This window comes from Hyaena hyaena, unplaced genomic scaffold (assembly GCF_003009895.1).
Source record: "Hyaena hyaena isolate Hyena2069 unplaced genomic scaffold, ASM300989v1 scaffold_314, whole genome shotgun sequence".
In the NCBI taxonomy this organism is placed as follows: Eukaryota; Metazoa; Chordata; class Mammalia; order Carnivora; family Hyaenidae; genus Hyaena; species Hyaena hyaena.
In genome coordinates, this window is record NW_024080947.1 from 133,277 (window position 1) to 148,576 (window position 15,300).

The 15,300-nt window shown below is 35.8% G+C and overlaps 1 protein-coding gene across 1 annotated transcript in view; it reads right to left on the reverse strand.

Moving 5' to 3' along the window:
• CCDC7 (coiled-coil domain containing 7) overlaps positions 1 to 14,943 on the reverse strand; it is a 118,212-nt gene extending 103,269 nt beyond the window's left edge. The window contains exons 1-4 of the mRNA XM_039248651.1: positions 14,720 to 14,943; positions 9,648 to 9,978; positions 8,373 to 8,465; positions 1,976 to 2,059 (exon numbers count right to left, since the gene is read on the reverse strand). Of these exons, the coding sequence (XP_039104582.1) occupies positions 1,976 to 2,059; positions 8,373 to 8,465; positions 9,648 to 9,926 (456 nt within the window). The 5' untranslated portion in view covers positions 9,927 to 9,978; positions 14,720 to 14,943. The remainder of the gene's footprint in view (positions 1 to 1,975; positions 2,060 to 8,372; positions 8,466 to 9,647; positions 9,979 to 14,719) is intronic.
• Between the last annotated feature and the right edge of the window lie 357 nt (positions 14,944 to 15,300).

Consider the following 15,300-nt stretch of genomic DNA (forward strand, 5'->3'; position numbering starts at 1 on the left):
AGATACATGAAAAGGTACTTGACATCACCATCAGGGAAATGCAAATCAAAATCACAATGAAATATTACCTCATACGTGTTAGAATGGCTATTATTAAAAAAAAATAAAAGGGTGCCTGGGTGCCTGAGTTGGTTAAGTGTTCAACTTCAGCTCAGGTCATGATCTCATGACCTGTGGGTTCGAGTCCCGCATCAGGCTCTGAGCTGTCAGCACAGGGCCTGGACCCAGCTTCAGTTCTGTGTCTCCCTCTCTGCCCCTTCCCCACTCACACTCTGTCTCCTTCTTCCTCAAAATACATAAACATTTTTTTTTTAATGAAAATAAATAAATAAAAAATTTTTGACAAAAGATTTGAAGAGAGCTCTTTCTGCCCAGGGTCCTGTCCCCATGCTTTAATAAAATCACCTTTTTGCATCAAAAAAAATTATTTGGAGAAAAAGGAATCCTGTATGCCATTAGTGGAACAGGAAATTGGTACAGCAACTATGGAAAACAGTATGAAGACTCCTCAAAAATTTACTACCATATGATCTAGCAATCCCACTTCCAGATATATATCCAAAACAAACTATCTCAAAGAAATACCTGCACGCCCATGTTCACTGTAGCGTTATTCACAATAGCCAAGATATGGAAACCTAAGTGCACCAAATCCATAGTAACAGAGAACAGAATGGTGATTACCAGGGGCTGGGGAGTTACTGTGTTGTTGTTTTTTTTTAATTTTTAAATTTTATTGAGCTATCAGGTGCCCCATGAGCTATTGTTTAATGCCTACAGTTTCAATGTTGCAAGATGAAATGAATTCTGAGATGGATGGAAGTGATGGTTGCACAATATTAATGTGTTTAATACACTGAACTGTACACTTTAAAAATGGTTACAATAGTTAAGCTTTATGGGATATGTATATTGTCACAATAAAAATTGGAAAAAATATGTATCAACATACATATAAACAGTATGTGTGTGTATATACATACACTAACAGCACACTAGAAAACATGTTCTAAAATGTTAATGGTGCAAATATACAAGGTTGGGATTACAGATAGTTTGTTTTCCTTTATACTTTTCTCAATTTTTCAAATGTTCCACAGTGATATGTTTACATTCAGGGGGCACTTGGGTGGCTCATTTGGTTGAGAATCCAACTCTTGATTTTGGCTCAGGTCATGACCTCTCAGTTAGTGGGTTTGAATCCTATGTCAGGTTGTGTGCTGACATTGCAGAATTGCTTGGGATTCTCTGTCTCCCTCTCTCTCTACCCCTGCCCTGCTCTTTCAAAAATATATCAATAAACATTTAAAAAACTTTTAAATAATATGTTTACAATCAGATAAAACATAATAAATGCTATTTTCCAAAACTCAAAAAATAATAAAATGTATTACCAAATAGTATGTACAATATTATTTCATTTTTTTTAATGTTTATAACTTTGGAGAAACAGGAAGGGAAACAAAAATATGTTAACAACAGTGGTTATCTTGGGGAAATAAGATTATGTTAATTTTTGTTTTCTTCTTCATGCCTGTCTTTTTTGAAGTTTTTATTAATTATGACACATTGCTTTTGTAATATAAATTACCTTATTAAAAACACTAAAATAAAAATATTATTAATACTGTATTTTCATCTGTAAATATGAAAATACTAATAACTATCAATGCTGTACTTAAAGGAAAATTCACAGATCTAAATGCCTATGTTAAGAATGAAAAAATAATACTTTCAATGCCTTTTAAAACTTATTAAGGCATTGTATCTAGACTAATATTGCTAAATGGATTATTAAATCCAAGCTCAAACAACAAATATTGTTTTAAAATATTTTATTATAATTATTTTAATGGCACTTAATTATTTTAATAAATCAATAAAAATGTATTAACATAAAATGTATTAACAATATTAATAATGTAAATTAAAATAATAAATATTTTATACTTGATAGCTTACACAGAATACATACATTATGTTCTTCCTTAGCTGCGTCTTCTAACTGAGCTGCAAATTGTGAACAACATACCAAGAATGAATTCAGATCATCCCCAACCTTTTGAAAAGAATAACAAAAAAAAGTTATTTTACTTCAGAATCCATATGCACACCCATCTATATTTTAGTACATTATAATTATTTTTTTTTAATGTTTTATTTATTTTTAGGAGAGAGAGAGAGACAGCGTGAGCAGGGGAGGGTCAGAGAGAGAGGGAGTCACAGACTGAAACAGGCTCCAAGCTCTGAACTGGCAGTCAGCACACAGCCCGACGCGGGGCTCGAACCCACGATCCATGAGATCATGACCCAAGCAAAGTCGGACGCTCAACCGACTAAGCCACCCAGGCGCCCCACATTATAATTATTTTTAAAAATTATTTTTGTCTATAATTTATGTCCCTTCAAACATATAAGACAAGAAATCATGCTCCAAATGCTATATCAGCAAATTCTCCCAGAAAGTGGGAGAGAGTACATTCTGGGGAGTGGCTCATGAATGACATACTCAGCTGCCTCTCATCTCATTATTCTCTACATAGTTGCAGAAAATCAAGCATCCCAGATTTAGACTCCTGAAATTTATGAGCAGCCAAAAAAGGTAGCAATTCTGTATATACCTTATAAATATCTCTTTGTGTTAGAAAATGAATGCTAATTATAACTTCTGAACATAAGTACACTTGCCAAGAGCTGTAGTCTTTCACCCTCACTTAATAAGCAAATGAAGACTTTGAGGAAAAACTAGTGACAGATTAAAATGTCACAATGACTAAAAAAAAAAAGTCACAATGACTGAATCTTTTATAGTAGAGTGTTGATTTGTAAATCAGAGACAACCTATGATAAACAAATCTAGATGCTTATATAGAGTTAGGATTCTCGTAGAGTGTTCTTCATGAGGAATATGTTCATTCAACATCACATTTTAAAACATACAGGCTCATATATTTTTTTGTCATGGTAAAGACATATAACCATATAGAAGAGGGGGAGAACTGAATTATTCATTCAGGAAAGTGGGAAAATGAATGAATTAAAGACACTAATCATAAATATGAGACCATAAGCATACTTGAGGATTGTCTTCTATTCACATTTAGAAGCCACAAATATAGGGATTGATTTGATCAGGGTTGCAGTTTAACAAAATAAAATCAATAAAGCATGCCAGGGCAAGAGAGTTAAGTACATATGCATGGCAGTAATAATAATAAGGGACCATGGAATTTAAGCTAGGTAAGTAAGAACAGAAGGAGTATTTGGGACAGTAAAAGGTAAAAGGACCAATGGATTATAGTTCCCAATGGAATCAAAGGACTTTTGGGAGTCAAAATATTAGACACACTAAGCGGGAAAGATAAGACGTACTGACTAGAAATTAAGATGATAGAAACTTAAATTATGGAAAAGTTACAATTATTGGTTATGACAAAGATTAAAGGATATCATCTTGTTGGTTAGTTGCTGACATAGAATAGAAGATAAGATCACTGGAGTGAACTGAGAGGCTACACTATTTGTAAAGATCTTCTACATGCATATTAAAATCATCAAAAATTATGACAATAGTGTTGTAAGACAAATAGAATACCAGTATAATAGAGACTATTAGTTGCCTACTAACAGTACCTCAGTTTTATTGGAGATGGCAATGTGCATAGCTAGTAATAATAATAATAGATTTCCCAGCTTCCTTTACCAATAAAGTTAACCATTGTTCCAATCGGGCCAATGAGACAAAAAGAAATTGTTGGGCAGCACTTCTAAAAAGATCTTTAAAAGGGAAACAGAAATGCCACTTATGATTATGATGTGAAAAGGTATGAGAGGTCTTCACTTCAGTGTCAATATCCAAAAAGGAAAAGTATATAAAATTATGTAATTATTATGTCTTTCCTTGAAGATATTGAAAAGGAGGGGATATAAGAAAATTTTGATGAACTGAATTCCACAGAAGAACACTTTTACAGATGGGCAAAAAACCAAAGCTATATCCATACTTAAAGGGAGCATGGTGGTGAAAGAAGAACACTTGGCCTAGTGTGTGTCAAGTGTACCAAGTCAGAAAAGTCAAAAAGCAGGCCTGCCATTGACAAACAGAATTCAAAGTATGAAGAAAAACTGGCAGAGCCTTTGACAGCCATTTAGGTTGACAGATAGACTAGAAGGAGAAAACTTCTCAAGGCAAACTACTCAACCCAACCATTTTTCTTCTACCAAACCCTTTCCCATCTCAATTTTGCCTTCAAGGTGGCAGGAAAGGAGGCCTACATACCCATTAGGAATGGTCAGAATTAAAAAGACTGACAATACCAATTCCAGTAAGAATGTACAGCCACCAGTACTCTCATAGAGAGCTGGTAGGAACATAAAATGGTTCTGCCTTATTGGGAAACAGTTCGGCAATTGCTCATAAAGTTAAATACATATTTATAACTCACCAATCCTATTCCAAAGCAATTATCCAAGATGAATAAAAACATATATCCTCACAAAGACTTGTACACAAATGTTCATAGAAGCTTCACTCATAATAGCCAAAATAGCTACTGGATCCAATGACCTAAATGTTTATTAACTGGTGAATGGATTAACAAACTGTGGAATACTCTTCACACTAAAGAAACAAACTACTGATACATAGAACAACATGGATGAATCCCCAAAAACATGATGAAGTGGGGAAGGTTAGATATATAAGACTACATATTATATGTTCTTATTTGTATGACATTCTAGAGAAGGCAAAAGTATAGTGATAGATCAGTGATTGTCTGGATCCAGGGTGGGAGGAGAGAATTGACTGTACACGGGACACAAGGAAGCTTTTTGGGATAATGAAATGTTTTATAGTTTGATTGGCAATTACACAACTATAAAAAGGAGGAACTAAAAACCAGAGGAATCTCATCCTGCTTGATCCTGTGGTAACTGTATCTGAAGCTCTACCAGGAATGAAGCAAATTGTGAACCAAAAGTATTTAAAATCTGAGTTCAAACTCTTGTCTCCTAAAATACTGGCAATATCAAATAAATCAACCCCTGAGGAGAAACAGAAATACGTATGATTATAAGTTAGACCAATCAGATAAGAACTCAATTAAAATATAAATCAGTTCCTGCTCAAATCAATTCTTAGAAGAATGAGAATGATTAATTTTTCATGCTAAATGTCAGAAAGGAAACAGTAAGCATTCTCTAGAAAATAAAACATTGTACCACAATTTCCAATGTTTTTCTAAGTATAATGCTTGGGATCCAACTTTCAAAAATTACAAAATATATGAAGAACCAGGAAAACACAATCCATAATCAAAAGAAGAAACTGTAGAAATAAACACACTGATGATCCAGATATTGAAAATATAGCAGACAAAAATCTTTAAAACTCTGTTACTGATAAAAGAATTTGCAGGAAAATATTGGTAAATTAAAATAGCAAGAGAAACATAAACCCCCCTAAAAAGTAACCAAAAGATAATCCTTAATGTGAAACTTATGATATTTGAAATAAAAATTTCACTGGATAGAGCTAACAGCAGATCAGACACCACAGAAAGGACTGGTGAATTTGAAGATAGAATAACATATATTGCCCAAACTAAACCACAGAAGGAGAAAACATTGAAATAAATGAACAGAGTGTGAATAACTTCTTACACAGTAACAATCATTCTAATATATGTGTAATTAGTGTCTCAAAAAAAAGGAGCAGTCAGTAAAATAAGTAAAAAAAAATAATGAAAATTTCCAAATTTGATGAAAAACATCAACTCACAGACTGAGTTTGATGGACTCCAAACAGAATAAATACATAAAAGCCTCAGCTAGGCATATCTTATCAAACTGCTTATCAAAAAAATAGAAACACAAAAAACATAGTGAGGTAAATATTATTATACTGCTATAAAGTTCTCACATTAGAAATGAAGTGTATAGGGGCGCCTGGGTGGCTTAGTCGGGTAAGCATCCGACTTTCGCTTAGGTCATGATCTCGAGGTTCGTGGGTTCGAGCCCCACGTCAGGCTCTGTGCTGACTGCCAGCTCAGAGCCTGGAGCCTGTTTCAGTCTGTGACTCCCTCTCTCTCTGACCCTCCCCTGCTCATGCTGTCTCTCTATCTCCTAGAAATAAATAAAAATATTTAAAAAAAAAAAAAAAAAAGAAATGCAGTGTATAATATAATTCAAGATAGATTGCAATAAATTTAAGTACATGGTGAATCCCTAGAGGAAGCACAAAAAAAATAGCTACAATTAAAAAAAGAAATAAAATAAAATGCTAAAAAATTCATAATTAACCCAAAATAAAACAGGAGAGAGTAAAAGAGCAAAGATGATATGGGACAAAAAGAAAACAAATAGGAGGACAGTAGACCTAATTTACATATTAATGTTTCTTTTTAATAAATTAATTAGATAATACATTTAATTGTATCAATTAAATGTAAATGAACTAAACCCATTAAAAGACAGAGATTGTCAGACTGGATAAAAAACAAGATTCAACTATATACTATTTCAGAGAGACCCAGTAAATGCATAGTCATACCTTGAAAATAAGATATAACATGCAATGACTAATCATAAGAATGCTAATATCAGACAGAAAGACATCAGAACACAGAACTGTAACAAAAATAAAAAATAATTTTGGACTTTCAGTTCTGGTCATCACGGACTAGACCCAAGACTCTAATCATCCCTCCCACAATTAAAATACCATTGACAACACAACAAATCAACACAGGAAAATTCTGAAAGGAAGAAAAAGAAAGGCAGGTATCTCAAAACTTGAAGAATACATGAATTCTTTTGGTTTTCTTCTTACCTACATATAAAATGGATGGGACACACTGGAAAAGCCTGAAACCTGGAACTTCCAATAAGCACAGACTTAAACAAACAAAAGCCAAAGGACTGTAGCATAACCAAAAACTTTTTGACAACGCCTATCCTACTTGAGCCGAACACCAAGAATAAGCTACAGCTACTATTCCTATGTGTCAGTAGGACTGAAATGTGGCTGTAAAAATTGGCCATCCAATTCCCCCACCAGAGTAGTTTTGGTGAGACCAAGCAAGGAACTGAAGTTCCACTCTTGTCTGGAAGTCGCAGTCATAATGAGCCAAGGATATCTGCTCTTATCACAATTACTAAATATACTACTTGAAGCCAGAGCCAGCATAAGAGAAGGAAATAAAAAGCATTCAGACTGGATAGGAAGAAGTAAACTTGTCTCTATTTGAAGATGACATAATTGTCTATGTAGAAAATCCAAAAAATCTATACAAAAACTAGAATGAAAAAATACATTGAACAAGACTCTAAGATATAAGATCAACATACAAAAATCAATCATATTTCTATCTACTAGTTACAAAATATGGAAACTAAAATTAAAAACAATGCCATTAAAATTGTTCCAAAAACCATGAATTATTAATGTAGAAAATCTAACAAACCATGCAGAGGATCTCTATGATGAAAATTACAAAATGGTGATGAAAGAAATCAAACAAGACCTAAACAAATGCAAAGACATACTATGTTCATGAATTTAAAGACTCAACATAGGTGTTTTATTACATGGAGCCAAACTCAAACCCTAACAAAAGTAATTATAAAATAGAAAAATAATACTCTACAAGTAAAGTGTTTTAAAGTACAGTTGAATATTGGGGTGCCTGGGTGGCTCAGTTGGTTAAGCGTCCGACTTCAGCTCAGGTCATGATCTCACGGTTCGTGGGTTCGGGCCCCACGTCTGTGCTGACAACTAGCTCAGAGCCTGGAGCCTGCTCTGGATTCTTTGTCTCCCTCTCTCTCTGACTCTCCCCAGCTCATGCTGCCTCTCTCTCAGAAATAAATAAAACATTTTTAAAAATTTTTTTAAAAATAAATGTACAGTTGAATATTATGAAATATGTAAAATAATTCATCTCATCAGTAGGTTAAAGGAGAACCACATACTTAATCACCTTAATAGTTACATAACTTATATATACCAGATATGTGTTAAAATTCAATAACTTCTTGGGGGTTTTTTATTCAGCAAAATATAAATATAAGAATACTTTCTTAACATGATAAAGAATATACATCTCAAACCAACAAGTAATCAAATGTTTAAAAATTAAACAGAACAGGTACTAGCAATAAAAATACATTTAAAATAGAGATATGTCTTAATTAAACTTTAAGATAAGTATTAGCAGAGGATAGAAACATCAATACTCTACTTTCAAGTTCCCTAACTGGATCATTTTCATGGATGGGAATTCATTCGAATTCATAATACAAATGGGCTCCAAAAGAAAATCTTAACCCTTTTCAGTGTTAAATGTTTCTACATTAGGGCTATATACACTTACAGATAAAGTTAATTCTTCATGTTCAGGCTTCACAACTGAATTTTCTCCATCTACAATGCAAAATCCATAGGCTTCCTCCAAAGTAGAAACAACCTGTGAGTAAATCAAAGCAAATTTTTTTATAATTTTATGTAAATGATATGTAAACTTATTAAGTGTAAAAAGACATTTAATCAAGCATGTCAGGATCTTCTTAGCAATAAGACTTCTTTCTGCTAATGCCATAAACTTAAACTTTCCATCTCACACCCCATCTCATATCACCCTGAAGCAATGATGAGAAATAGTCCTCAACTCTACTCTGTGAGAAAGTCCCTATGACTCTCATTTCTGTGTTGACAGGCATGTAAAAGACGACCTATGAATAGCTTAAGCATCAATTCCACTTGTCACCAAAGTATATTCTCAAAATCTGACAAACTCAACTTTCTTCTTCGAAGAGAAGTGGACAAAATAGATATGGAAACCAGAGAGCAACAGATTTTTTTTTTTTTTAAGGAAATTCTCTAAGCTAACCCCTCAAACGTTAAGCAAACCTGTATTTTGGAAATTTGACAAACTATATTTTTTTTAAAATCTGTGCCACTCCCCTCATTGTTCTCATTTGGTATGTGGTATATTCATAATTCAGTTCTGGATCACTGTGCAAAGAGAAACTCAGAAAAATGGAGGTTTTTTTTCCCCCCAACACTAAGAACTAAAGTTTCTAAATTGCTGAGAAGACACAGCAGGAATGAACCAGAAAGGACTATCATTAGAAAGATCTGCTTGTAAGATTGGCCTTGGACTGCTGCCTTAGAACTTAGACTTCATGAGTGTTCCCATCATTCACTGATAACAGTGGCTCCTTGTCCTTAAACTGTTTGTACAAACAATGTGGTTTACGCTAAACATCTGCTTTCCTTCAGGGAGTGTGGCATTTTGGTATATGCTAAGCAAAGTACCTAGATGAGCAATTCCCAATAAAACCCTGGGCACTGGGTCTCTAATGAGCTTCTCCAAAAGACATTTCACATGTGCTACCATAATTTGTTGTTGGAGGAATTAAGCACATCCTGTGTGACTTTAAAGGAAGAGAATCTTGGACCTAGTTTCCTCCATACTTCATTCACTTCATAAGTCTTTTCCTTTTGCTGATTTTGTTTTGTATGTTTCCACTGTAATAAATCTTAGCCATCAACAGGACTGTTTTCAGTCTAGTGCACCTTCCTGGCAATCACTAAGCCTGGGGATGGTCATGGAAATCCCAAACACAGGGACCAAGAAGTGTCTTACCATCTTAAGATGTTTGGTAATTTTCCTGATCAATTCATCTTCTGCTATTAACTCCTTTGTCTTACTTGACGGAATGGGCAAAGCATACCTTACGATGGATTCTCCTGTTGGTGGAGATCCTAAGACCATTGGTTCAAGTTTATCACGTACTAATTTTGCACTATGTTTTTCCTTTGGCTTAGGTGACAAAGGTGAAGTAAATCCTTTTTTTTTGTAAGTTAATTCTGGAACATTTGCCAATTTATTACTAGACGCTGACAGATGTTTTGCTGACTTCATTTTGTTATTTCACTTCACTTCCAAATTATAGGTGAAAAAACTGTATTCCTCCCTGTAAATAAAACATTAAGATTTCAGATGAAAAATTAGGTGAAAAAAAATTTTGGTGCATCCCAAAATCAACACTGCAGAAATTACAAAATCAAGAGGAAAACATTCCTAACAACAAACCAAATAAACAAAAAACAAACCTGTGAGAAATCCTAAGAGGTGACTGAAGGCTGGTTTATATATGAGTATTTAGGATGGGAAGTGAAGAAATGGAGGAAGACAGTGGTAGAATGAGAGAATTTCTTTAGAAAACTTTAAAATTTTATTCTTACCTTTCTCTCAATTTTGAAGTAATATATGACTTTTACATCTATCATTATTTGCATAGGAATAATAGCCTAGACCCAGGGTATCAACAGAGTAATATCAAGGCAGCACCAAAGTCATCCTGTGTCCCCCCCCCCCCCCCCCCCCGCCAAACATATTCAAGTTCTAACCCCTGGCACTGGTGAATACGACCATATTTGAAAATACCACTTTTGTAGATGAAACCAAGTTAAGAAGAAGTCATACTAGATTAGAGTGGGTCCTAAATCCAATAACTGTTATCAGTATAAGAAAGCCAAATAAAGACATAGGCACATAGACATATAGAGGAAAAGGTCATGTAATGACAGACACTGGAGTAAATCAGCTACAAGCCAAGGAACGTCAAAGATTGACAGTATCCTTGCTAAAAGCAAGGGAAACTCTTCCCTCGAAGCTTTAGAAGGAGCATAGCACTGCAAACACCTTGATTTCAGACTCTTAGACTCCGGAACTGAGAGAATAAATTACTACTGTTTTAAGCAATCTAGTTTGTGATATTTTGTTATGGTAGCCCTGGGAAACAAATATACACAAAAATTTCCCTAAATTTGATGGGAGGGACATAGACTGTGGTCTGGTTCTTGATCATTTCATAATAATAGCTTATCAGACAAGAGTAGCTGACTCTCAAGGGCATATGACATAGCTCACAGGTAAAAATAACTTGACACCTGAAAAATATAAGCTTTGCAAAAGAAAAAACACAACAACATCTAAAAGAAAAGGTTCAGGGGCACATGGTTGGCTCAGTCCAAACAGCATGAGACTCTTGATCTCGGGGTTATAAGTTCAAGCCCCATGTTGGATAATAAATACATACATACATAATACATGCTGTTTAAAAACAAAGTTTAAAAAAAGAGAAACCAAAAATACAAAATATACACAAACACAATATTAGCAATATAAAACAGGTACATGGGTATTAAAGACTCAAGTAGAAATACTACAAATGAAAAATATAATAAACATCTGATCACAGAATAATACTCCTGAAGAATAAATTAGGCAAATGGAAGATCAGTTTGACATGTTCTGCCAGAAAGCAGCAGAAAAGGATAAAGAGAGAGAAATGAAGAAGAAAATAAGGGAAACATAGAAGAATTATACAAATACCAAAAACCAGATAAAAGAAGATCCAGTGAGAAAAAAAAAAATGAAATGGACAGGAGGAAATATTTGAAGAAATAACAAAGATAAATTTCTCAGATTTAAGAATAGTAGAAACCACAGATCAAAAGTGTTCACAAAATACCAAAAAGGACAAAGATAAACAAAACACAGTTAATGAAATGTAAAAATCTAAAAGACAAAAATCTGAAAGCTTTAAGAATAAAAATGGATGCAAAGATTAGCAGTATTTATCACATATTCTTGAACATGAATAAAGTAAAATATACAACATCATCAGTAAGTATTAAAAGTTAATATCATATTTGAAATAATTTAAATAATTAGCAATCTTATGAAAATTGTGAAAATATAGGCCTGCATTTGTTGACAACATATAAACATGATTAGATTTTTGGAGAAGTAGTACCTAGTATAGAGAGGGTCATCTAATAAATTTTCAAAGCCTGCTAATAGGTATTTTTTTATTTGGCAGAAACCATGGGAAAGTCAATGGCATCCTGTTAGCACATTTATGCAAAATACAAGTATCAACATCAAATAATAGACTATCTTAGGAAATAAAATAAAAAACAAATAATAAATATGATACATTATGAATAAAATCAGTTTCAATAACGTTTGTAAAAGCTAATTATCTCGAAATTATTATGGACACAGTCCCTAAGTTAAACCACAGAAAGCATATAAAAATTATTGATATAATTGTGGATTTCCAAAATGAAAATATTTCTATATGTGAACATGTATTAGGATTTTAACCAAGAGATGACAGCGCTGGAGAAGAATCATATACATGTTTAGGAGATTACTAACAAAAAAATAAAATTAAAAAAATACATATTATAGAATATATAACATATATATAACAGCAATACAATGCCTCAAATATGTATGAGAAAAAGCAAACAGAAAATACTCAAAAAATGAAAATTTTATAATCCCTTGCACAACCTGTCAAGACATTTTTTTAACTTGGTAGTGAATGATAGAGCAAAAATATCATCTGACAACACTGAAAATTCTTCATTCACAAACTGCACAACTGCTTTATTGTTGTAATGAAATACTGCACAGTTAATTGAAAACAGTTATTAAACACGATTTTTAAATCATAGTCAAACAGGGGCACCTGGGTGGCTCAGTCAGTTAAGCGTCCGACTTTGGCTCAGGTCATGATCTCACAGTTATGGGTTCGAGCCTCGCGTTGGGCTCTGTGCTGACAGCTCAGAGCCTGGAGCCTGTTTCAGATTCTGTATCTCCCTCTCTCTCTGACCCTCCCCTGCTCACACTGTCTGTCTCAGAAATAAATAAAACATAAAAAAAAATTTTTAATATAAATAAATCACAGTCAAATAAATATTGGGAAAGACTATTTGGTTTCATATCACTAAAAATTCATTTGAAGGAAGAATGCAATGCTTTTGGAAATTGTTAACAACAATTATAGACCATAAGCCAAAATCCTGTTGGAAAATATCCTGATTTATATTTTTCTAATATTAATGGTGGCATAATGTTTTAAATAAAGTTAATGTAATAAGTGATACAGAAACTGAAATTAAATTTACAAAAAAGAAAGCATCAAAAGAATTTCAAAGAAATTATATTGCCGAAGACAATCCACCAAAAGCGTCAGGTCTGAGAGAGAAGGACCAGCAAACAAGACTTAAGAATGAGTGACCAATGGGGGCACCTGGGTGGCTTAGTTGGTTAAGTGTCCGACTTTCACTTAGGTCATGATCTCATGGTTCGTGGGTTCGAGCCCCGCGTCGGGCTCTGTGCTGACTGCCAGCTCAGAGCCTGGAGCCTGTTTCAGTCTGTGACTCCCTCTCTCTCTGACCCTCCCCTGCTCACGCTGTCTCTCTCCCGGTCTCCTAGAAATAAATAAACATTTAAAAAAAAAAAAAAAAAAAGAATGAGTGACCAATGAGCCAGAAGGTAAAACCAGGAGAGGGTGTATTGAAAATAAAGTGAATAAAAAACTTATGACTGACTGATGAACTGCGTCAAATGCTGGGCAGTTAAGATGAGAATTTAGCAACAAGGAAGTAGGTCATTTGTGACCTAAAGGACAGCAACAGTTTCAAGAGTGAGGAGGTGAATGCCTGAAATATGGGCAAAAGAAAGATTTTTTTAAAAGGAAAGTTAACAATGGGCATGGAGGAGGGCACTTGTGGGGACGAGCACTGAGTGTTATATAGAAACCAACTTGACATTAAACTGTTAAAAAAACAAAAATAAATAAACATTTAAAAAAAAGTTAACATGTTTGTATGCTGTATGCCCTCTCTCCAAAATTATGTTCAAGTCCTAATCCCAGAACCCGTGAATGTGACCTTATTTGGAAATAAGATGAAATCAAGTTAAGATGAATTCAAATTGCATTAGAGTGGGCCCTAACCCGAGTGGTGTGCTTCTTGGAAGAAAGATACAGACATGGAGGCACACAACACCCGGTGAAGACAAAGGCAGAGATAAGAGCAATGAATCTAAGGGACACCTATTGTCAGCGGCCACCAGAAGCTGGGAGGAAACCCTTTTAGAGCCTCCAGGGGGGAACCAACACTGCCACACTTTTCAGACTTCAGAGTCCAGAAGTAGAGAATAAATTTTTTGCTGTTTTAAGCCACCCAGTTTGTGGAACTTGCCTAGGCCACCCTAGGAAATTAATACATAGGCTGATGGAAATGACCCAGTAGAAAGCAAAATGTATTGATTGGTATGGAAGGAAATTGCTGGGATGATATTCTTGAGTAAACGAGGGGATATGGGTTTTAATACATAAAGGCTCCCATGCACTTAAGGCAGGACCAGGGAAACTTTTGTGGTGACAGACCTGAAGGGCAGAGATGCCTGCTCTTTAAGGAAACCAAGTAAGAAAAAGATGGGCCGCGCATCAGGCGCTACCAAACAACCTAATAAACGGACCCTTGAAGTTCACATGCATGTAAAAATAAAGGTTACATGGAGTAAACGCAGACCAGACATATGTAAGGATTTTACGTATTTTCTTCATTTAACCCTACCCATCCTAGGAGTATGTTACAGTGCCACAATTTGCCCAAGTTTATCAGTCACCTTCTCCCTTTGAGGATTCATCTTAAACTCTTTAATGATACATTACCAACAAAATGTGGGGGGGAGTGGCCTAGGATGGGGAAGAAGCAGCAGCAACGATTCGTCTTAGATTTCACATCAATAGAGGCACGGCGGCCGCTTTTGCCAGAGAACCCAACGAAACCCCTCACACTCTGCTGAGGAAGGACCGCGGGCGCCTCCCCTCCCAGGGGCTAGAATACCTGCTGAGGCCGTTGGAAGCCAGGTTACTGGGCGGTTTTGCCTTGGCCAAACGGGCTCTAAGGTGAAAGAGTTGGAAATGCTGAGCCTCCCAGACTTCTTCCAAGGCGAAAGCCTGCAAACCCTTCAGACTCCAGCCTAGCTATTTTACAGACATTTGCGCGGAAAGGCCTGGCCTCGGCGCCCCGAGGCGCCAGTAACCACAGCAGGCCCGGCGTGAAGTAACAGGGTGGGCGGTTGACGGCGCGTCACCGACGCCCCCGCCGCGCGCGCCCCCCCGCCGCGCGCGCCCCCCCGCCGCGCGCGCCCCCCCGCCGCGCGCGCCCCCCCGCCGCGCGCGCCCCCGCGCCGCGCGCGCCCAGCCGCTGCACTGGACGCCGAAGCCTGAGCCGAGTCCTTTGCGGTATCGAAGGCGAGAGGATTTTCGGCGACTATGGGGCCCTACAAAGCGGTAAAGTCCAGACTTCGCTTTCTGCCTTTCTTGCTCCCAGGCCTGTGCACTTCCCTCCTGGACGCTGCACAAGTGAGATTCTTTTAGGCATTTGGCCTAAGCAACTAAAACACGGGCCTCTTTGGTGATTTG